The 24,422-nt window shown below is 29.4% G+C and overlaps 1 protein-coding gene across 1 annotated transcript; it reads right to left on the bottom strand.

The window, feature by feature from the left end:
* Positions 1-4,316: 4,316 nt before the first annotated feature.
* Positions 4,317-7,728, bottom strand: LOC133675683 (uncharacterized). The gene is made up of 6 exons (XM_062097135.1): positions 7,496-7,728; positions 6,962-7,404; positions 6,499-6,843; positions 6,012-6,386; positions 5,285-5,502; positions 4,317-5,172 (listed from the first exon to the last, which is right to left on the bottom strand). The coding sequence occupies exons 1-6, from the start codon at positions 7,636-7,638 to the stop codon at positions 4,927-4,929; spliced, it is 1,770 nt and encodes a 589-aa protein (XP_061953119.1). The 5' UTR covers positions 7,639-7,728; the 3' UTR covers positions 4,317-4,926.
* Positions 7,729-24,422: the final 16,694 nt, after the last annotated feature.

Below are 24,422 nucleotides of genomic sequence, written 5' to 3'. Positions count from 1 at the left end.
AGTTTATCATTTCTATTATTTTGTTTTGTTTTATGAGATTGATTATTTTCTTAGATTTATTCAAGAATCATTATTGTGAAGGCTATGAATCCTATCAGCCTTTTGTTGTTGTGACTTAAAAGAAGGTTGCTATGACCTCTTTTTTTTTTTTGAAATTCATAAATTAAGACCTAATTATTAATTTATTATATTGTTATTAGGAAGTTAAAAGAAAACTATTTTTACCATCATTGGATGGTACACATGGAAAAATTTGTAATATAATTAAAATGACTATTGTTTCATTTTCTATATATGATTGCTCTTTAGAATTGGTTTAATTTATTGTTATTATTTTTAAAGTTGTTTAATTCTCAATCTAATATGAATGGATGTAAGTTTTAGGAATGTTTGATTTATTTGTGTAAAGTATTTTTTAAATGAAATTATCATAAACATTCCAAGCAAGACATTTGTTAAAAAAGAGAGAGTTAAAGTTCTCATTGTCAAATTGAATCCCAAAGATCTTTATAATTGACAAGTTTTTTGAAAATGTTTACCTACGAATGGTGGTGACAATTATGTTGGAATTTGTTATGCATAAAGCTTTGAGACGTCTGTATCTTCTCACTAGGGATTTTAACAATATAGTGGTGACATAATAAGGATTTGATTATGGCTCAAAACTTGAAAAATTAGGTGACATGTATAATTGTTCATTGAGTTATGTTTTTAAACTAATTTGTTTAGCAACTCCTGTTTATTTGAACTCCTTTCATTCAATATGTATATATAAAAAGGTTATTATATGCTACTTGCAATGGAATTTGTTAGAAATCTAGGTTTCTTTAATCTATTATTTAGAAGACTTTTTGTAGCCTATCTTTTTTATGTGGACGTGATCATCTCATTGTGGCCAATGAGGAGCTACATGTTCATCGTGAAGGCCACACAACATAGCGAAGCATAGAAATACCAGCTAGTTAGCACTAAACCACTATTTTCAACTGCATTAATGAACACCTTCACAAATCACACATCATAGGTCTTTTATTCATTAAAAGGTTTAAATGGCATTGAGCTTCACAATAAAAAACAATTATTATCAAGGGATAATTATTAGTATAAATGCCTTGTAGCCAATCAATTGGTTACGTGTGACCTTGATTCTGTTTATGTAAAACATATTTATTATTAATACATGCTTTTCTTCTGTTTAATATTAATTTATGTTTGATTAATAAATCTAAAGTAAAGATAAAGTTTTTAGAACCAAGGTTGTCAAAAACATATTTTTTCCACGACACATAAAATGCATTATAAACTTGGATGGCAAAATTCCAAGGAATTTTTTTCATACATAGTTCAAGCAAGCATCTTAAAATACATGATTCAAATAAAATTCATACTTAGTTTAAGCAACTTAAAAATAAAATCAAATTATTCATGTCCATAGATTTTAATTAACTAACAATTAACAAACTTAAAACTAATAGTTTGTTGGTGTGTCATGTAAATTAAAACCAACTTCATTGTCTTTATTTTCTTTGTTATTCCTCAGACATTCATCAATATTATTACCATCTAGAGGATTATTTGTGTCACTACTAGTATCAATATCAATATTGTGACCACTAGTGCTATTACGAGTACCAATACCAATGTTTTCAATGTTATTTAACTCAAAACTCTTGAATTCTCCAGATTGACATCAATTTGAATCTCCAAATCATCTCCAACACCACAACTCACCATTTCAACATCAGTAGAAATTTTTTCCTCATCACTTTCATTTTCTTTATCATTTTTTCTTCATGTTGCACTATTAATGACACAAAGCAAATCAAAATTTGATGAACCATTATGTTTTTCTCTCTTAGTTATCCAATCATCATCAAACGAGAAATCATCTAAAACTACACCAAAATCATCAGCTTGCTTTTTAACTTAGTTGTTATTCAATTTCAGATTGCACACTAAAGTACCAAGTCATTCATTTTTTTTTTGCAGATGATTTTTTCATTTTGTATGAACCTAAATAAGCAATTCAATTTTATTAAAAGACTCTTATAAAAAATTTAAACATTAAAAATAATAAGATAAAAGAAACTCACCATCTCAAATGCACTTCAATTATGGTCACATCCAGATGAAGTGCATGTTAAGCTTAGAACCTAAATTGCAAACTTTTGTAATTTTAGAAATTCATTCCTATAAGAATCCCACAATTGAGCTAGAGTTTTTTTTTATTATTCCCTGATGTCTAGGTAGCCTTAATGCTAAACAACTCTTTGACATTCTTGAATGATTCAAGTTGTAAGTTAAATTTGCACATTTCAATTGCATCAAGCACAATCCTTTCTAGGCATTGATATAATCTAATTTTAATGTTGGCATTAACCTTAAAATTGTGATTATAATGATAATGAGGATTCAAATAATAAGCTGCTACATGTAAAGGTATGTGGAGTTGAATTTCCCATATTTGATCAACAATATTCGATATAGGTGTATAACTATAAAAAATAATAAGAATATCATTACAATCTAGGCAAATATTAATTGAAAGTATCTCTCTAAAGACATCATATTAGTAGAGGACAACATGTGAAATAAATAATTAGTAAGATAGATACTTTTAATTCACAGAACTAAAATTCACTTGTATCTTTTCTTTTGTTTGATCCATTGCTTTATATATAAAACCCATAACTGGTTTCTCATCTGAATTAACTAATCAAAGAATTTTAGAGGATATGCTACCTTAATACATATAATGATATGATGCCAAAACTTATTGTCCAAAACACAACTTTGAATTTGTTTTTTTTTTTTTATTCTTGAAAACCTATATGACCTCCACTGTTTAGAAGTAAACATAGTCATCAGTTGCATTTTATAATCATTCAAAGATTCTAGAGTGAAGTATGTAGTAGCAAATCGATTTGTAGCGGGCCAAATCAAATCCTTTCCTTTTGTAAAGTGCCTTAACATGGAAATAAAAACAATTCTTAAATAAATATATGAGGTGATTCTCCGCTCCTTAGTAATAGTTACTTGATGGAACTCTAGCCTCTTCTTAATATCGTTCAATACCAAGTTGATACAATGGTCATCACATGGTGTCCAAATTAACCTTTTTCTTTTTTCCATTAGTAATTGTCTTACTGCTTTATAATTTACAACATTAGCATTGATTACTTGCACATCATTTTCCTCCCCAATCCGCTCAAAAATAGCATCCAACATCTCAAATACCTTATAACTTATTAGAGATATCCACCGATGATAAAAAAAAATATTATCCCTTTAATGACTATTAACTAAAAAGTTGCAAATAGAATATCTTTTCTTATCTGTCCATTCATTATACATTATTGAACAATTTGTTTTTTTTTTCATTCTAGCTTGTACTTCTCGAGGAATTTCATTGTTTTATCTACTTCTTGCTTTAAATACTTGTCTCTATCATCATTATACTGTTCTAGTAAATAATAATAATAATAGATCTTAAGCTGCAATACTTTCCCAAAGATTTTAGTTCTTTTAATAGGTTTAAAATGGGAAAACCTCTCGTAAACTTTAAGTAATTTGAGAATAAGTATTTTAATTAAAAGAGACATAATTAATCGATTTGAAATTTTATATTTTTGTTAGATTTTATAAGTTCTGTATATTAATTTATGTTTAAAAATCATCAATTATCCCTGTACTATTCAAATCTGATCAAATTGAACCTTTAATTCCAAATTTTTATTACTTTAAACATCTCATCCATTTTTTTGGTTATATTAACTATGAGGTATTAATTGACCAAATTAAGAACTAGTAAGTACCACATGTATTACTTGAAATAAAAATAATTTTCTCAACAATAAATTAAATTAAATAAAAAAAAGCCAAAAATGGAAATTAAAATATATTTTCTTCTATGGTGTTTTTTGGAAAAAACATGTTTTTTCTTCTGTTTTTTTCTTGATACTTAGTAATGCAGGATGACACAACATGGAGTGATACATAAAATGTTGGGGGCAGATATGCTGCTCCACAATCTCCGCCTCATTACTCCATTTATGTCGAGGATGAAGTGACCGGCGAGGACTTCACATGACATGGGAAGCCATCGTTGGTAAGCAAAATGAACTCCCCATTACCTATGATTTAGATAATAAAGTTTTGCAAGCTTTGTATATCTGCTACTATTTTTTGTGGGTTTATGCAACACAAACTGGTAATTAATACAAAGGAATTTATAGTATTTCTTCAACGGTTAGAAAAGTTACAAAGGGCAATGCAAATTAAGTAGAGTTGACTTCTCAGTTCTTCTAAATTGTGAGTAGCAAGAAAATGAAATGCACATCACATCTCTGAGTGTATAATGTTTTGAGTCAATGCTCTTTTCGAAGTCGGATACATTCATCTAATAATAACCCAATTACAAGATTAGCTTTTCATAATATTGTAAGATCTTGCTTTCTAAATAAACCTATTTCCTTTATTTTTCTACCCCACAAATAATGTGGCATTGAGGCCACAATTCTTTGAGCGTACCATGTGCTTCCTTTTATTATTCCTCCACTCCATGCATGTGTAAAAGCTTCTCTCTTTTCTTCTTTTCATTCAACTCAAATCCGTTGTAGATAAACCCTAATTAAAAAGCTAAAGCTAACTAAAGCTAACCTTCTCTCTATCTTCATGCCCCTTGCTTTGTCTCTGGCCTTTCACTTTCGTTGTTCACATATTCTTGCAGACATCTCTCTTTACTCTTCTATCTTGGATTCCTAATCTTCGAAACCCATGTCTCCAACATGTAGTCACTTTGATTTGTAGGCCCTCTTCCATGCACATTATTTTACAGTATTTACAAAAGGGCGCCTAGGATATTCATTTTTGTGCAGTCATGGCACATTCATGATCTAGTCATCAAGCAACACAATATGGTGTGGGTCAATGTGCGGGGAAAAAAAGTGGTGAGGAATCTCTTTGAAGTTTCCCATCCAATACTCTCACTTTGCTAATTTTTTCTTCACACCAATGCAATTTTTCTTCACTCATGTCAGCCATTCTCAATACCCTAGAGACAAGCTTTAAGTCTATTAGTCCCATCAAAATCTCCATCTCTTCCTCCACTGTTAATTTTCTTTTCCTTATGCAAGTGCGAGCTCGGCGAAGATCTTTGAGCTTCATCTTTTTCTGCACATATATAGTATGTAGGTAGAACATTCATGGATTAATTTTAAAATGATATGCTCATATACCTTTACATGAGAGTGAAAAGTAGGATTATGTATTTATATAAGCTTACTTTTTTGTTAACTTTCTTCATTAATTGGAGAAGAACAGGATCTACTGAACCCCTTCGATTTCGCCTAAAGAATGCCTTCAGAATCTGGCAGGTTTTCTCCTTATCATCCTTGAGAAAATCCATGAATGTTCGGATTCCGTCTTCCATTATCATTAGAAATGCAGCCGTTGAAATTCTTGAGCCAAATTTAGCATCATCTTTCTGATCATCTTCAGAATCTTGAAAGAACAAAATAAAAGAAATTAAGAAAGCTAGGCAAATAAAGATACACAAATGAAAAATAAGTTCCCTGTAGCCATACTAAAGATCCAATATCTAGATTTCAGATGAATAAAGGGAAGGGACAGGAAAAAGAACAACGAAGTTGTGAAAATTACATGTAAATGGCTTGAACATAGAAATTTTGACAGCAAATCTTGAATTCAGATCTCATTGTAGTGGAGGTTGTAGGAGTTTAATGGGATGCAAAAAGGTTTTTCTCCTGTCTAATCTAAAGGCCAAGTGAGCCTTCCAATGACTTATATACCAAAAAAACAAAAAACATATTCCTCTCTACCTATTAAAGAAAATTGTGACAATGCTTTGGATATGAACCCAAATTCTTAGCCTTTTGAAGGATTGAGTAATTAACCTACTCTAATGGACTTGATTCTTTCGTTTTGTTTTTTCTATGTTTCCTAAGATGATGAAATGTATACAGAGGATTAGGCTTTACTTGAATGCATACCTCGAAATTCTGGCACCAGGAGTAACTTTGGTGCTAGAAGCCTCATTCTGGCATAAACCTCAGGTCTCCTGCCTTGCTCATAAGGCTCATTTTCGACATATCTCTGCAAAAGGACTTGGAATTGCTGAAACTGTTGTGCAATATGTGCTGGACAACCAGGATCAAAGTCGCATTGCGAAGCTCTTTTTAGTCCAAAGTTCTTGTAGTTCCAATTAAGTGCTTCCCATGTTAAGCAAATTTGAGCTACATAGGCACCTTCCAATTCATGATACGGGTTCTGGCAGATGTCGGAAGGCTTCTTGTTTATGGTAGAAAACTTGTGAACAATCCTATCTGAAATTGATCTTGGATTCACATGGATGGACTTTAGAGACTCTGAAAACGGGTAGCACGTTTGAAATTAATTAGTAATTTGCTATAGTATGGATCAAAAAACCTATAATTAATGCAGGAAACATTACATTCAACAGTACTCAAATAAAATTACCTGTTTCATGAAGCTTTTGAGCACTAATTCTGTCTAGGTACATCATCTCCTCATCATATTTCTGGAACACTGTGTAGGATTCCCACCTGGAGCAACTTCTTCGCGACGAAGAAGAAAATGGATCTTCGGTTCTCGAGTCCTTGATTAAGCTCCTCCATTCAGAGGAGCTCTTAGAAGTTGAGCCTACTGTGCACGAGTCACCAAATATTTCTTCCTCATCCTTTTCTTGAACTTGAAGTTTCCTCAGTTCCAATCGGTTTGGCGCATAAATCAGGAACTTTTCATCAACAGATAAATATGTATCCTTCAGCTTCTTATTTTCAATTTCTTGATTAATGCAGTCTTCTGCAAGAGAAAACAACATAAGCAATATCAGGAAAAATGGAAGTAGTATAAGTACAACATGTGACTAGTGTAACAAACTTTTCCTAGAGAAGCTAATATGATGCAAGTAGCCATATACCGCCACTGTTTTCGTCACTGTCCATGAAACCACTTTTGTGTAGGTCTTTGGTGATTGGAGCTGTGGGGCCCTGTTGATTTGCGACAGAATCATGAACCGAATCAGTATCACTTGTTTTCATCTCTTCTTCAACCATATCTGCGTCACCATGTTCTGATTCTGAACCTGCTGAGGCAAGGACAGAAAGCATTTCATCACTAGCAAAACTATCATCTTGCTCTTCAAGAACGGCCTCCGGTGTGCTTACGAAATCTTCAACATGATTATGATTTGTATGAGTGCTGTTGTTAGGCATAACCTGAATTTCTGATTCATATTCACAGCCATGGATTATGTCCGCCACAAGGTTATCTTTTTCCATAGACTGATCACAGTAGCTATATGTTTCAATTTCTTCCTCCTCCTCTTCATCAGAGAAATTATATTCATATACATTTTGGTTTCTGCAAAACAAGAAACAAACAAACAAAACAAAGAAAGAAAGTTAGCATATTTTTGTTTCTGAGAGGGAGAGAGGTGTAGTTGGCATGAGACCTTTGGATTATAGGATAGCTGCCAATGAAGTTGATGAGCTTAAGGAGCAAAGTGGAGGAGAAGTAGAGGAAGAGAAGGAGAAGGAAGGAGGAGCTTGAGACATTGCGGAACAACCTAGCAAGAGCTTCTCTTGAACATGTCATTTTCTTGTTGTTTGTTCCAAAAATGAGTACCTAAAAACTTTGAAAGAGCAAAGTGAACTCCTAGAAGAAAAAAAAAAAGGTGTTCTTTGGTTAGCTTTCGTAACGTTTTCTTACAGCTTCTTGTTCAAATTTGGTTATTCTTTGCTTCAAAATGTCCTATACGTCCTCCAGTGCCAAGTGCTTTACCTTGATAGTGGCCTAATCATATATCATGGATGGTTTGTGACCAGATGATTAAACCGTGATACACCACGGGTAGGATTAAGTTTTTTTTGACATTAAAAAAATATTCAGTGTTGTTAATGTATTTTTTTATAAGTGATATATATAGTTTATTGAAATTTATTTTATGAGTTTAACATACATAAGAGACTTTATTAATTAATTGATAAAAGATAAGAAAATATGCATTTTATGTTTCAAATTTTTTTTTTGTGACAGGTTTCACACCAATTTAGAGTTTTATAAAACGAACATGAGTTTAATTTAAGTTGAAGTACACATATCAAGTTTTCTTGGAAGATATTACAAGTAGAAATCCGAGTTCATTTGGACCTCTAAATAGACTTATAAAAATCAGGCCGAAAACCTACTTCCAATAGAATTCTTTGTTTCCACACTTAACATTCAAACAGATATATTTTTAACTTAAGATATTGAAATAAGGCTATTTAATAGCTCAAATTCATCTACACATTTAGAGATATAACTTTCATGAAGGGCTCCAGGTTATACAAAATCATTTTCAAGACAAATCTCCTAATGCAAGATGAAATACAAGTTTTATCTCCTGATCTGATGAGAAACTAACAGTTTAAAAGTCTTATTTTAATAAGAAATCTTATAGGATTAGATGGATTTTCTGTACAACCTGTAACCTCCAAATCTTTATCCTTAATAACTTATCATAAAGGTTGTCTATTAAGACATAGAGAGGAGAAGAGAAAAACAACCAGGATGTTATTTGTCTATGGGAATTTTAGGAGAGATCATCTTTGCTGCTGGAATTTTCAAAGACCATGAGCAACTAATTCTCCATTTTCGTTTAAGAGGAATAGACACCATTTCCATTATCAAGTTGTGAGAAGTAACATTGACATTGTAATTCTTTCAGAATCAAGTACTTATTTTTTTTAATTTTAGAATTATGCTATTGATTTTTGTTCGAGATATTGTTTTGAGATGACATGTATGTTTTCTAGTTTCTTTCAATCCATAATTGTTATTAAGGATCGGAGTAAAAAGCAAAAAAATTAACTTGATTGTTGCATCTCTTATTTTAGTTTATTATAGAAGAATAAACGAAGTTGAATTGTTAGATTTTTGAATGGTTGCTTGAAATAAATTTGATATACTTTGCTCCTAAAGCTACTAATGAGTAATTGAGAATCTCTTTTCAATATTAAATTCATTTGATAATAATAAATTGATTAGAAAGCTTTGTCTAATTAATTAAATGATAATCTCTTCGATTCCCTTTAGTTTTAAGAAATATTGAATTTATTTATTTAACTTGAAAGAATGTTTATTTTTACTTCTATGATTAACAAATTTATAACAATGGATGTATGGATTATTGAACTGATTTAACGACTTATCAATTTATCATTTTTTTATTTTTAAAATTTCATTTCTTTAATTATTCAAATCCCCCATCCTTTTTTATTTCAGAATCTTGTAGGAAGATTAAACAACATTTTTCTTGGGTTCAACTTGGTCTTCACAATTATATTACAAAATTATTTTGTTTGTAATAGTAAAGTTAAACTATATAGCGATTGACATGGTTGATTTGACAAGTCTAAAGATATTTTCGAGGTTCCGACGACATACCAGTTTTATAGCATAAAAAAAATAAACTATATGGTGATTGACATGGTTGATTTGACAAGTTTAAAGATAACTCGAATGATCGATAAAAATATAGTTTAACTAAAAAAATCAAGACAACAACTTTTAAAAAATATTAAAATGACAACATATTAGATTGACTCAAATCAACTAGGTTTAATTTGCCAAATACGCTACCTAGATCATGAGAACTTAATAAACCTATAGAAAGCAAATAAAAAATTATTATTAAATCCAATTATCAATTAATCTAATATTAAATTATGGAATTAAAAACAAAATTCATCTAAAAATTAAGTTGAGTCAACTCGAGTCAACCTGCAAAACCTAGATCATGAGACTGAGATAACCCCATAGAAAACAAATAAAACAAGTTACGAAGATCAATTTCTAATCAGCCTAATATTGAAGGATGAAATTAAAAAATAAAAAAAAGGACACAAAAAGCCACCAAAGTCAATCGACCACATTCATGACTTAGGTCATTAGATCAAATAACATCATAAAATACAAATCAAAATAAATTATGAAGGGGTAATTCACAATCAACTCAATATTTAAGAATGAAATTGAAAAAAAAATCAACTAAAATAAGACAAAAACAACTTGAGTCAATCAGCTTAACCCGCGACCCAGGCTATAAGACTATGATAACCACATCGAAAACAAATAAAAAAAATATTATGAAGCTCAATTCTCAATCAACTCAATCTAGAAGTCTTAAATTGAAAAAAAAACATAACATTAAAATGACCCAAGACAACCTAATTTAACCTATCAAACCCAAGTCAAGGGATCATGATAACTTCATAGAAAGAAAATATATAAAAAATAATTGTAAAGTTTAATTTTCAATCAATCCAATGTTGAAGGATGAAATTAAAAAAAAAATCCAATTGGAAAAAAATATCCAATTAAAAAAAAATCCAATTGGAAAAAAATATCCAATTAAAAAAAGCTGAGTCAACCTGCTATGCTGCGGGTCAGATCAATTTTTTAAACGTAAAAAAAATTCAAATGTTGCTAATGTTTTTTCTAGTAGAAAAAAAATAAATTTTTTGGAGGTTGACTAGATGTGACCTAGTCAACTTGACGGGTTCAAAGATAACCTTGCACAAAAATTAACCCGAGCTAACCCACCAAACTCGTGATCTGGGTTATAAGACCAAGATAAGCAAACTCATTGATAGATGAAATAGAAAAAACAATTAATTAAAAAATAACAAAAAAACCCAAGTTAATCAAGCTACGTTGCGGGTTAGATCAATTTTTAAAATGAAAAAAAAAATAAATCCATGTGTTGCTAATGTGTTTTGTAGTAAAAGAAAAAAATAAACTGTTAAGAGATTAACTTGATTTGATCTAGTCAACTTGACATATACAAAGATATATTTGTTTAATCTAAAGCCATTGTTATAGTACAATTAAAAAATAGAAAAAATATACTTAAAATTATTTAATATTTTCCTCTCATAATATATAGATTATTAACTATAACTAAAAGGGCTTAGTGAATCACTGTAGACTGCCTTCCTGTAGACTAAGTTATTTAACTATGGATTGCACTGTTTGGGTTTACTCTTTGATGGGCTCTTTCAAAAAGCATGGGACTGGACGCATACAAATTACATTATGGATGACACTGTAGACGTAGAAAATTTTCACTATGGACAACACTTTAGTGTCCTGGAGAGCGTTCCTCTGCTGTGTTTTTGGTCAAAAATTACGGCTAGAGGTGTTGTTTTCTCTGTCAAAAATTGTTAGGTCTACCTGCCAAGTCAGGTCCAAAACAATTCCAAAAGATGCCAATTTGGGTGTGGCTTAGTTAGACTCAAAACACTTCAAAAACGGACTAAGTTTGACTGTCCAACCAGACCCACCGATCTTAGGTTTGGCTGCGCAGCTAAATCCAATGATATTATTATTTTTATTATAAATTTTCTTATTTTTATTATAATTAATATTATTATTTGTATTATAAATATTTGTATTTGTATTTTTATTATTAATATTAAAATATTTTTATTTGTATTATAAATATTGTTATTTTTATTATAATTAATATTGTTAATATTACAAAAATTATTATTTGTATTATAAATTTTATTATTATAATTATTATTATTTGTATTATAAATATTATTATTTGTATTATAATTAATATTATTAATATCATAATTAAGAAATTTTAAAAATATATCATTAATTTTGAAAAACAACCATAGATTTGATTTGAAAGGTAAAATCATTATTATTATCATTAATAAATTTGAGGAAAAATATTATTATTATTGAAGAAAAACAATAAATTTTATTTAAAAGGATTAAAAACTATAAAAACTTAGATCTTATAAGTTTATTATTATTATTAATATCATAAATATTATTAAATTTATTAATACTATTAAATTTAAAATAAAATTTATTACTATTAAAAAAATATAGATTTGATTTGAAGATTAAAATCAATTATTATAATTATTATTATTAACTTGGGTCTCACATGTCCTTCCAGACCAAAGAAACTTGGGGCTAAAAAGGGGTGTCTAACCCAAGTAAATTGGGAGTGGCAGTGGCTCAAACCCAAGTTCCTTGGGTCTTGCAGCCCCACCTGGCCCAAAACACTTGGGTCAGACATTCAGACCCTAGGCTAATGTGTCCATGTCAGGACTCAATATCTTAGGTTCTTCATCCTCACCCAACTCTAATGGGTTTGGATTGCAGTCAAACTCAAGGCTCAATACACTTGGGTTAGGAACGTCTTACCCAAGTTGCTTCGGAGTAGTAGAGGTACAGACCCAAGTCCCTACAACCATACTTGACCCAAGACACTTGGGTTAGGTGTCCAGACCCCAAAGCTATTGAATTCAATGTCCGGATTCAAGGCTCTTGGGTCCTGCTTGTTTATCCAAGTCTAATGAGTTTGTATTGCAGCCAGATCTAAGGCTTTTTGTTATGTCATTTATGAGGGGTCCAAAAAGTCTTAATCTGGTGTTGCATATAGACCCACTTAAATTTTGGTAAGTTTATTATTATTATTATTATTAAAAATATTATTATTTGTATTGTAAATGTTATTATTTGTATTATAATTAATATTATTAATATAATAATTAATAAAATTTTAAAAAAAATTAATATTGAAAAACAACTATAGATTTGATTTTAAGGGTAAACTTAAAAATTATCGTTGTTGTTGTTGTTGTAGTTGTTGTTATATTTGAAAAAACTTATTATTATTATGGAAGAAAAATCGTAATCTTTTTTACATAGATTAAAAAAATATATGAACTGGGGCTAGACAAGTTATATATTATTATTAATATTATAAATATTACTATTGGATATGTAGCCAGACCTAAGGTTCTTTGGTCTCTTTTTACAAGCAGACCCAATGCTTTTGGGTCTTAAATTTTTTATGAAAAAAATGTTGGCCACTATATAGCGCGGGTCATTTAACTAGTTGAATTTAAAATGAATGACATCATATTCTTTTTTGATCATGCATGAGGGAATCTTAAAATCCCAATTAGTTTCATAAAAAAATAAAGTTATAAACATTGTCTATTCAACAAATTTAATATATTGAAATGTGTAAATAAGATACTTTGGATCTAAATCAATCTGATATGCTATTTAAAATTGATCTATATGAAATATGAGAATTATCAAAAACCAAACATGCTAAAAATTCCTATCTTCATTAACAAAAGCTCGAAGACACATGATATGTACGCCATATTTTTGTCTTGATTAAAAATGCTGGATGTACATGTTAAACTAAATTCTAGTTATTGTGAATGAATTATCAAAATCATTAATTTGTTTTAAGATTAATAAGATTTGCAGGTTACCTTCTTTTTTTTACAAAAAGATAAAAAAAAATACGTCTAACATTCTAAAAACAACAACAACAATAATGATAAAAAAAACTTGTATTAACCAACAATATATGTAGAAATTTTTGGAAACCTTGGATGTGTAAATAATTAATTGAATCAATTGGAATTATGAAATAAGTGTGTGATAATAATTAAATGGATGAAATAGAGTTAGCAAAAAATATGAGAAAGAACTTCTTGTTATTAAAGTGACCGGACACCTAAGTGTAAACATATATATTATGGAGGAGGAGGAATGAGTTATGAGTATATGAAATTTTACTATATAGGATTATGAGTGTATGTTTGTGTGTGTTGACATTGAAATAAAAATTCTCAAAATAAAAATTATGTATGTTATGATAGAATTATGTGTAATGTTAAATATTTGGTAGAATAATTGGTTTGTGCATTTTTGAGAAATTTGACAAGTTGATCTTCATGTTTAAATTAATTGTTTTATTATGATGTTCTTGAATGTTTGATATTTAATGGATAAGGTAGTAGCAAAGTAAACTGAAGTCTAGAATTTGAGTATATAAATTGAGAATAATTGGTGTGTTGAGTCTAGAATTTAAGCCTTTATAGATTTTTGACTTGGGTTAATAATGTTGGAATTAAAAGGGGAAAGATGGAGTTAGTATTTTTATTTTGTTAATATAAAAGTGTGAAAATATAATTACAATGTAATTTTGGTGTAAAACAATTATGAAATCTTATTATACCTATGGAAGAATAAGAATTTTAATGTTAAATGTGGATTGTAGAGTTTTTTTTTATTATCTTAGAATCAAATACAAATTAAACAACAAAGAAAATTGAATCAAAAAACTTGATAGAAAACAATTGAACTTAAACAAACTAGACATTAAAAAATACTCAAAATTAAGACTAAACAAAAAAAAAAAGGATAGATAACACTTGATTTTATAGTCTTTCTCTAATACCAACTTATGCAAATCCAAAAGGTAAGAACCTTTGAACTCATAACAAAATTGACAACAATTCCTAGAAAGCTAAAATTAAATTGCAAAAAAAAAAAAAAACTTTGACTCAAAGATTACTTGAATTAAAGAACCAAAAGTATTGGATAAACTTTTTAACTAGTGATTATAGTAATCAATAACCAAATGTATATAAAAAATGCCACAAAGTTAGAATACTTTGATAAGTTTGATAAAATTTATTGAAAAACCAAAAGCAATAATTTTGTTGATAAAAACACTTTGGTTTATTAATCATATGGCTACTAGAACTTTTAACTCAAATTTAACTTAAATAGCCCACAAAATAACCCTAATTGACCATTTGGGTTATAAGCCAAAGGTCCAAATCAAATCAAAATCAATAAGTTGTTGAAAAAAAATATAAGTCCATGGTTTGTCTTAAAACAACCTAAACAAAAAATAAAATAACATAAGTAACTAGATCTGAATCCTTTTGATATTTGAACTTCCTAATCCTTATAAAATAAGGATTTAAATCGATAAATAGGACATAAAATCCAGTTGGAACTCATGAGTTGCTACCTAAACCACCACTTGTATTTAAAGGCCCAAACCGACCTGAAATTAGCCCAAACTAAACTACCTAAGCCTCTATTATCCAAACCAAATTTGGTATGATCCAAACTAACTATGAATTGATCTAAATAGATTGAAAAAATAATAACCCAAAAGCCATAATAAAATCAAACCATTCCTGATTCAAAATGAACCAAAAACCTTATAAACAAGTTGGTAACTCAGTATTAAAAAGGGTAATATTTAATTGAAAATGGTAAATTAAGAGAAAAAAATATATTATAATTTGAGATGAAAATCCCTAGTAAATTAATATAAATCTTAAACTAAAAAAAGTAAATGTTATTATTTGGGGTGAAGGTTTCTAAAGAGTTAGTTGAGAAATATCGATGAAATTAGTCATAAAGTCATGTGCAAAAGTACCGATAGCCAGATGATTAGTATTTAAAAGTGCATTTTTATCAAGATTTTATATCATCATTTTGCACTTGAAGTATCAATAACTCCTTAACTAGAGTATATTTTATAATAACATATCTAATAATATAAGATACAGGCCTATCACAGAAATCAAAAGATTGATTGATGAGTTTAACTACTGAAATTGAGAAGACAAAGAGAAGGCTAAACTTAGAAAATAGATGATGGTTAAGTCTGAACTGGAACACTATTTGATTATTAGATCATAACTAGAGCTGTAGAACTTGGATTTAGGTCTGGTTTATATATATGGAAAGCTAATACATAGGCCTAAAACTTTCATGAGAGTCCAAGATTTTAAAGTGTCATTTTCAAGTTCAAATGGTAGCAATAACAGAGAAGTCAGAATTTGTCCTGCAGTCTAGACACTATTCAATGTTCAGCCCATAACTCGAGTTCTAGAAGTTCAAATGCACCGATTCTTGTTTTGTTGGAAAGCTGAGACAATTTTCCAAAACTTTCATGAAGACTATCTGTTAAAATTCTGATGTTAGCAATGACGTTTTGTTCAGACAAGAAGATAAGGATTGCTACCAAGTCAAGATGTGGCCACCCACTTAACAATTAGTCATCAAATCAATACATCTGAATTTTAGCCTATAAAAGGAGGCATTTTCCATGCATTTAGGCATCTTGGTTTTCAGATCAAGATAATTTCCTTGCTTTCTTTCTTTGTATTTTTAATGTTCTAGTTTTATTTCATGTTATAGTTTCATTAATATCTTGTTTATACCTTTCATTTGCTTTACTATACTTATATAATTGTGTTCTCATTTTGTTTATTTATGTTTCTCTTCTTCATAATGTTTACCTAAGTTTAATATGTCAAGGTGAAAAGGTTTCACTAATGGTGTTAGGATATGTATAATGTAAACTCAATTTGAACTTCAATGCTTACATCCAATAAAATTTGTTATTAACATGTCTTATCTTTTTATCTTATTAATTCTTAAAACTTACTTGTTAAATATTTAATCTAGATTTGTTTTGTATAACACTTGGTATAATAAATGTTTGATCCTTTATAGCCAACTGTATGGTATAACCGACACCTGTGCTATGAAAGGAACTTGATTTGTTGTTAACATAAGTTAACATAATGAAATCCTAACAATATTTAAAAGTATTGGTCTTACTTAAATAAGATAACTAATATGATCATATTAATAATTTATAATGAGCTATTAATGACAAATCATCCGATTAGAATCTCCTTTGTGTGTTGTTCCAGTTGAGTAATAAAAAGAGTTTATATTATACTTATTTGAAATATCATTAGTGGATCCTCTAACCTTGAAATTTGTTTTTATTGTTTGATTCTCACATTAATCTCATATCTTAAAACTCTCTTTAACTCATTATTATTATTATTATTATTATTTATATAGTTCATCTTCATGTGGTTCGACCCCAGTCTTGTCGGGTTATTTATTATTTTGACACTCCTACACTTGGATAAGACATGATCTTTTGATCGTGTCACCAGGTAAAATACATAAAAGAACACTGAAGTAATCAGTAATGACATTGTTGTAGTTGGGTAAAAAAAACCTCTTCCACTTCATTGTTTTGGTAGACAACTATTAAAGAGGAGAAAAGCTTTATTTTTCTTCAAAAACTTGATGGTTTCTTCCAAAAAAATGAGCATTTAGAGTGTTATGAGTGATTTTTAGTGGGGAGAAACAAGTTTAAGGTCAAAGATTAGAAGAAAAAACATGTTTGAAGGACATAAATTTGAGAGATAATGTGAATTTTTTAAAAGGGGGAGCAAAATTGAGGAAATCGGCAAGAACTCTATAAATTGAGTTCAAATCTGGTTGGTAAGGTATTTTCTCTTACTTATTTCCTTGTGTTAGTAGTTTTATGTTGGATAATTGAAAAACCCTCCAAATGTTTCATTCTAGGCGTCATAACCTAATTTTAGGTTCCTAAAAATTAATTTTTTTAAAAAGAAAATTGGCTTGGTTGGCAAGGACAAGCTGAAGAGGAATTTAAATGGATAAATGAGAGATGGAGAAACCAAACTAGATTTTCGATGAAATTGGAAACTCAATTGCATCTTTGAAGAACCTAAATGTGAAGGACAACATAAATTAAAGGTTAACTGAAGTGAATATTATATGAATTTGCAAAAAATAAAGGTTGTGGACTTAATTATACTTTTAAAAGGCTGATTTGATTTAATAATTAGCCTAATTAAAGATTTAATTATGTTTAAGAATTAATTTGAGCCAAAATTAAAAGAATTAATTAACTCCAAGGACTTAATTAGTTTTAAGATAATAATAAAAAAAGGGTTTATTTCTATCCAAATTAGTTTATTGAGAGCTTATAAAAAAACATATAACAAAATCACAAAAAATGGGCTATTAAAATTGGGTTATTAAGAAATTATTTAAATAGGGTATTTGAGAATTTTTTATGGTAAATTCAGGTTGTTAGAAGAGTTCTAAAATTAAATTGGGTTTGGCATTAATTTTTTATTTTTGTTTTGGGTTGTTCAATATTTGAAAGTTTTAGGGTAGATTAGGAAAATTACACAATCTTGGTTAGTTATAAATTTTTGTTGTCTCGATAACAATTTAATTAACGATTCATTTGAAACATATTTGGGAAAAATTGTATAGATTGGATTTGGTTAATTTGGTATGGATTTTAGTATTTATTTTGAGTGTAATTCTTGATTCAATAGTGTTTATTCCATCTTGTTTTCCTTAATTGTTTTCATTAGGTTGAACATTGCAATGTGGATTTTATTAGCTATTTTATTTAGTTCTTTAAAAAGCTAATGAGGAGTGTTTGAGAGGTAAAAGGTGAAAAGGTGAGTATATTATCGCGAAAAGCTAAAATTTGAGTGAAACATAAGTGAAGTGAAATCTATTAAGTGTAAACATAAAAGAGAGTGTGTGAGGGATAAATTTTCTTCTTAATAACTTATTTTTCAAATTTCAATATTTCATCCAAAAGTGAGTTACCATACCAAGAAGGGAAGGTTGATAATTCTTTTATGTTAAAAGCCATAGAACAACAGTTTGAATGAATACTGTTGATGTTTGGTGAGATTATAAATTGGGTAGATCAACAAGAAACCAGGATTAATAATATGTAAAAAGAACTTTCATCTTCCATCTAAATGTGCTTTTAGATCGTTCTTCCCCTAAAAGCATGAATTTTTATCTTGATGCTCCCTAGGTTTCTATTTAAACCATTATGGATCCTAAAATCATGCCTAAACCCCTTGTGCATGTTCGGTCTAAACCTTCAATCTTTAAAACCCTTTTGTTGCCAAAATCTTCTCCCTTGACTGAATGAAGCCTACTCAAATCTATTTATATCTTCATCCTCATTCATAGTAACATACTCATCTACAGGTGTGAAAAGTCGTATATGTGACATTCTATAATTAATAAGATAAAAAGGTAAAATTTGTTGTTAATTGACTATGCTATAATTTAGTGGGATCTGCTTGTTTCGAGTTCAAGGAGAAATCATGAGAGACCTATCAAAACTTGGGAGGAGATGAAGGCAATCATGAGAAAAAAGGTTTGTTCCTAGTCACTACTGTAGAGGGTTATATAAGAAATTATACGGTTTATTTTAAGGATTGAAGGGTGTTGATGATTACCACAAAGATATTGAGATTGTAATGATTTAGGTGAATATAGTGGAAGATAAAAAAGCCACCATGACTAAGTTTCTAAATAAGTTAAATTGTGAGATTAAAAACATTATGGAATTACAACACTATATGAAGTTAAAGGATATGGCATATATATCTAACAAAGTGGAAAGACAACTTAAGAGGAACGAAAGTGGCTGCCCAATCCAAGTCGAGCATGGGTGTAGGTACAAATCTTATAAAGACAAGAAAGACATCTACTTGGATAGTTAGGGTAAATCTAAAATTCAAACCCTTTAAAACCATGATATAAAATGTTTTTATTGTTTGCGAGCAGGTCACATTGCTTCACAATGTCCAAACAAGTGAGTTATGAATATAAAAAGTCATTGAAAGGTGTAACAAAAAATGTCACCACTTGAAAATGCAAGTGATAATGATGTTGAGAATCTAGTTGAAAGAGAGTCGATTTGGTGAGCATTAAATATGCAGCTTAAAGAGAATGATTGGAGGAGCAAAAAAAGAACAACTTTCATACAAGATGCCATGTTAAGAATAAGTTTTGCAGTATGATTATAAATAGTGGGAGTTGTGCTAATATAGCTAGTATTATTCCAATGAATAAACTAAATTTGCATACAAAAAAGCATTATAGACCTTAAAAACTTTAATAATTGAATGATTGTGATGAGTTGAAGGTAAAAAAATAGATTTTATTTTCACTATAAATTAGGAAATACCATGATGAGGTGTTGTGTGATTTTGTTCTTATACATGTGAGTCATTTATTTTTGGGTAAAACATGATAGTTTAATAAAAAAAGTTATACATGATTATTTCAAGAATAAATATAAAGAATGGTAAATCTATAACTCTTATATCATTAACTCTTTAAAAAATATATGAGGATCTAATGAAACTAGAAAGAGAGAGAAAAAGTGTGGTCAATAATAGTAAGGGGAGTGAAACACTACTTTAGATGAGAGTAGTGAAAAGAGAGGAAAGTTTAAATTGGTCATGGGTAGTGAGAATTCAGATTTAGCCAAGAGAGAGGGAAATAATAAGTTATCCATAAAAAGAGAAAAAAATTGAGAATGTGAAGGGAAACATATATATATAAAAAAGTTTGCTCATGAGAGAGGTTCATTCATAACATTTTTTATATTAAAAACCCTATGCAGATATTTTTGGTGTTTCTTAGCTATAAGATTATAATGGTTTATTGTCCCTAGATGGTGTCCCTCATGTTGCAAATATGAGGACAAATCTTTTTAAAGAGAGAGGGGATGAAGAGATTCAGATTGTGCTTTCACAATGTCCAATAAAGCTAGATATCAAATCATAATTTCTTAGAGATTTGGTTTGGGTCAAGCTTGATAGTGACCCGTAAGATTCCAACTTGTTTATGGGGTTTTTGGTTCTATTTGGATTGGGCATAATTTGATTTCATGAGGGCTTGTGGGTTACTATTTTTCTAGCCTATTTAGATTGGTTCAAATTTGGTTTGGACCAGACTAGATTTGGTCTGGATAATTGCAGTTTGGGTAGTTTGGTTTAGGATGATTTTGGTTTGGTTTGGGCCATTAACTGTAAGTGGCGGTTTGGGCAGCAATTATTAGGGTACAACTAGGTTTTATTTTTTATTTATAAGTTTGAATCCTTATTTACAAGGATTAGAAACTCCAAATATCTAAAGGATTTAGATCTTTTTATTTTTTGTTTGGGTTATTTTAAGACAAGCCATGCACTTATATCTATTTCTCAACAACTTATTGATTTGGGCCTCTGGTTTACAACCCAAAAGGTCCATTATGGTTACTTTGTGGGATTATTTAATTTAGATTTGAGCTGAAAGTTCTAGCACCTAAGTGCTTAATAAACCAATGTGTTTTTATGAGCAAAACTCTTACTCTTGGTTTTTTAATGAACTTTATCAAACTTGTACAAAAATTTTAACTTTATGATGTTCTTTTTATACTTTTGGTTCTTGATTTTTATAATCAATGAGTCAAAGTTTCATTCAACACTTTTGGTTTTATGATTAAGGTAATCTTTGGGTCAAATTTTTTATTTGCAACTTGATTTTAGCATTTCAGGAATTGTTGTGAATTTGGTTATGGTTTCAAAAGGTTTTACCTTCTAGATTCACATCATCAACAGTAAAAAAAGGAGGAAATTTTTAACATTAACTTTGGTCTTTGTTGTTTCAACAAAAATATGCTAGAATATTCAAATTGAAAGAAGTTATAAAATTTAAAACCATGTTAATATAATGTAGGTGGATAAGATTAAAAAGAAAAAAAAAAGTCAAATGATCAAGATTGCAATGGATTCTAAGGCATGAATGCAGAAGTCTTTGATGATTTTGATGCACTCGGGGCAACAAATGATAAGCTTTGAATAATTGGATAGGTATCTAACACTCTTTTTTGATTATGTGTGATGAAACAAGGAGGCATCTTTATAATAAGCATTATAATACTAGTTTATGTGTGTGTGTGTAGGGGGGCCTTCAAACCTTTCACAACGAACGGTTTGTTCTAACAAATCAGAAAGCTAAGTCATTTCATTTTATTTTTTCGAAAATATCTACATGATTCTGCCCATGCTGAAGTTTTTTTCTCCTCAATTTAGCTTCTTAAAGTGTTGCAAATCTTTGATGAAATTTGAATTTTAAAGGTTATATCTCAAGTATATGCAAACTAATGGAATGCATGAATGAATGCAAAATATCATGAATAAAATATACAAACTGATACAAAATGCCATGCAAATGAATAAAATGTATAAAGGGATGCAAGATATTATGCAAATGAATAGAATGTACAAGTGGATACAAAATGTTGAATTGAATATACATATATGTTATTCATTTGCGTCCCAACAAGGGTAGATCCTAATAGATAAGATCTAACTCATAGAGGTTTAGACTCGTCCTGTCTATGATTTCTCAAGTCTCTATATTGCCTGAATTACCACTAGGATAACTGACCTCTTATCTTTATCCAACCTAAGCATGGGAGAGACTCCACGATACCTAGTGCATAGGGTGAGTTTCAATCTGAGTGGAAGTCCAAGTGAGCATTAGTGGATATAAGTCACACTCGTCATCTGAATCTTCCTTTCTAATCTTATAAGGGATGAGCTCGAGTCTAAACTTTTTATGGATTTATTATGAAGTGTGTGAAAACTCAGATAAATAACATGCAAGTATATGCAATTCGACAAATTAAAATAATTATAGAGAAATTATATTGCATAAAATGAACAATGTAAATGAAACAAATACTCAAAACATAAACAAAAATAAAAATAAATAAATTAAAAGCAAACACAAGTAATTGGCTCAACCCTATATCCGTAATAGAGTTGTTATTCTATCGTATGTAGGCATTGAGGTGAACTGATGTGTAAATCAATAAAATATAGGAAAGGAGTTGCCATCTAACAAGTCTTTTAAAAATTTAGGCATTTAGGCATTTATGTTTAAAGGAAGATAGATATCACCTTAACACATCATTTCATATAAAAGATTACTATTACTTGTGGTTTTCTAAATTTACTCCCATGTTGAAATATTCTGAATTTGTTCACAATTTGCTTTAAAGGATATTAGTTTAAATTAGGATGTTAAAAATAAAATATTTATTAAAAATATTTATGCTAAGTTCTGAAAAAAAACATTACACTGGAATTGCTAAAATTTGCTTAAAATAGGCCTTGTACTTGTAGAAATAAGAAAAATAGCCTTTGGACCCATAAGAATGATCAAAATAGGCTTTGACTCTTTTATTCAAAATTATATTTAAAAAATGTTTTTTTTTGTTTTTACCCAATATGCTATTTATTTTGATCAAGGTTTTAATGAGCTTGATAAACTTGTTAATTAGAGGTCCACAAATAGTTGCAACAAAAATACAATTTTTATAAATACCAAAAACATAAGTAATTTTTTTATAATGCAAAATAATATTTTTGTTTGTTTTTTTATGCTAAACATGGTATTTAGAAACAAGACAACTAAATTATGCAAAACAAATAATAATAATTTTTTTGTATTTCTTTTTTTTAAAGCTTGAAAAAATACAAATTTAAACACTTCGTGAATAATTTTTTTTTTTATCTTTTCTCTTTTAAAAAAACATTCATTTAACACCTGCCAGAAAAAAAAAATACAACACACATCCATTCCAAGGCTGGAAAAGGGCCGAAAGCAGCTGGAACTTTGAAGAAGCAGTGGCATTGTGTCAGCTCCTGTTTGTGCTTCTTTCCTGCATCCAAATGGAAATGGGGCTATTAGTGTGTATTAAAGATGAAATGATGTATATTTGGTCCAAAGTTGAAGATATTTAGATATCGTTTGGACTACTTTTGGAGCTGGCAAAACAAAGATACTGCAGCTGACACCAAGAGCAATCACTGTCAAAGCTTCTGTCAAAGCTTTTGATCCCGATTTTATTTTCAACTAAAATTTGACTGAGAGGATTTTGAATGTATTTGAGAGGTTCTTGTAAAATTTGGTAGTCTTTAGAGTAGGTTTGGACAGATTTTGGAATTGGATAACTGAAGGTGTGCTGCTGTCTCCCTGAAGACATCTGCTGGAGCTTTTATTTCACATCTTTTCAGGTCTGTTGATAAGGAATTTTGGGATAAAATTTGTTTAGGATATATTAATAGATGTGAGGAAACCTTGGTAACTTTTAGAATTTGAGAAAATTGTGATTCATGGGAGTGAAGATCTGTTGCACAGCTGCTGTCCTGGTGAAGTTATTGCATCAGCTACTGTCTTCAGGTCTGTTCAAGGCTCATATGAAGGATTATTTTTTTTGAAGATTTTCCGAGGCTTTCTCAAGTATGTCAGGAAGCTTAGGTAAAAAAGTATCATAATTTTTGGATTCGGGGAAAATCGGGGTTCATGGAGGCGGAGCTATTGCACTGCTGTGCTAGAGAATTTTTACGAAAGAATCTTGTAATGAAATTTTTATGAGATTTTCTGAAGTGTTGAAGTAAATTTTTAATCTACAAGGTCAAAGATGATAGCTATCAACCATTGTTCAGCAGCCATCAACCACAACTACCAGCATTTTTATATTGTCATCTACCATTATTTTTCACATATAAAACTTTGATTTTTCATGCTTTTATTTTATGCATAAATAAACATCTAAATTTATGTTATTCAGTGAGGTAAATAAAAAAAATAACACTAGAAAGAAATAGAAATTCAGAGTTTGTAATTTTATATAAGTTTGTTTTTAATAAAATAAAACAAATTGTTTTATCTCCTCTGTGTGTTTCAAAACCATCATTGGTGATCTCTCCCATAAACAATTAGTATCGGAGCCTCCTTTGTTAAAAACAGAATAGTTTTTCAGATACGTTTGAATTTTCAAAGTTATCAAAAATATATTTTTATCATTTCATGGTGTA

Source organism: Populus nigra, chromosome 16 (genome assembly GCF_951802175.1).
Source record: "Populus nigra chromosome 16, ddPopNigr1.1, whole genome shotgun sequence".
Taxonomy (NCBI): Eukaryota; Viridiplantae; Streptophyta; class Magnoliopsida; order Malpighiales; family Salicaceae; genus Populus; species Populus nigra.
Note: the sequence above shows the minus strand (reverse complement) of the source record. Positions and strands in the feature narration are given on the sequence as shown.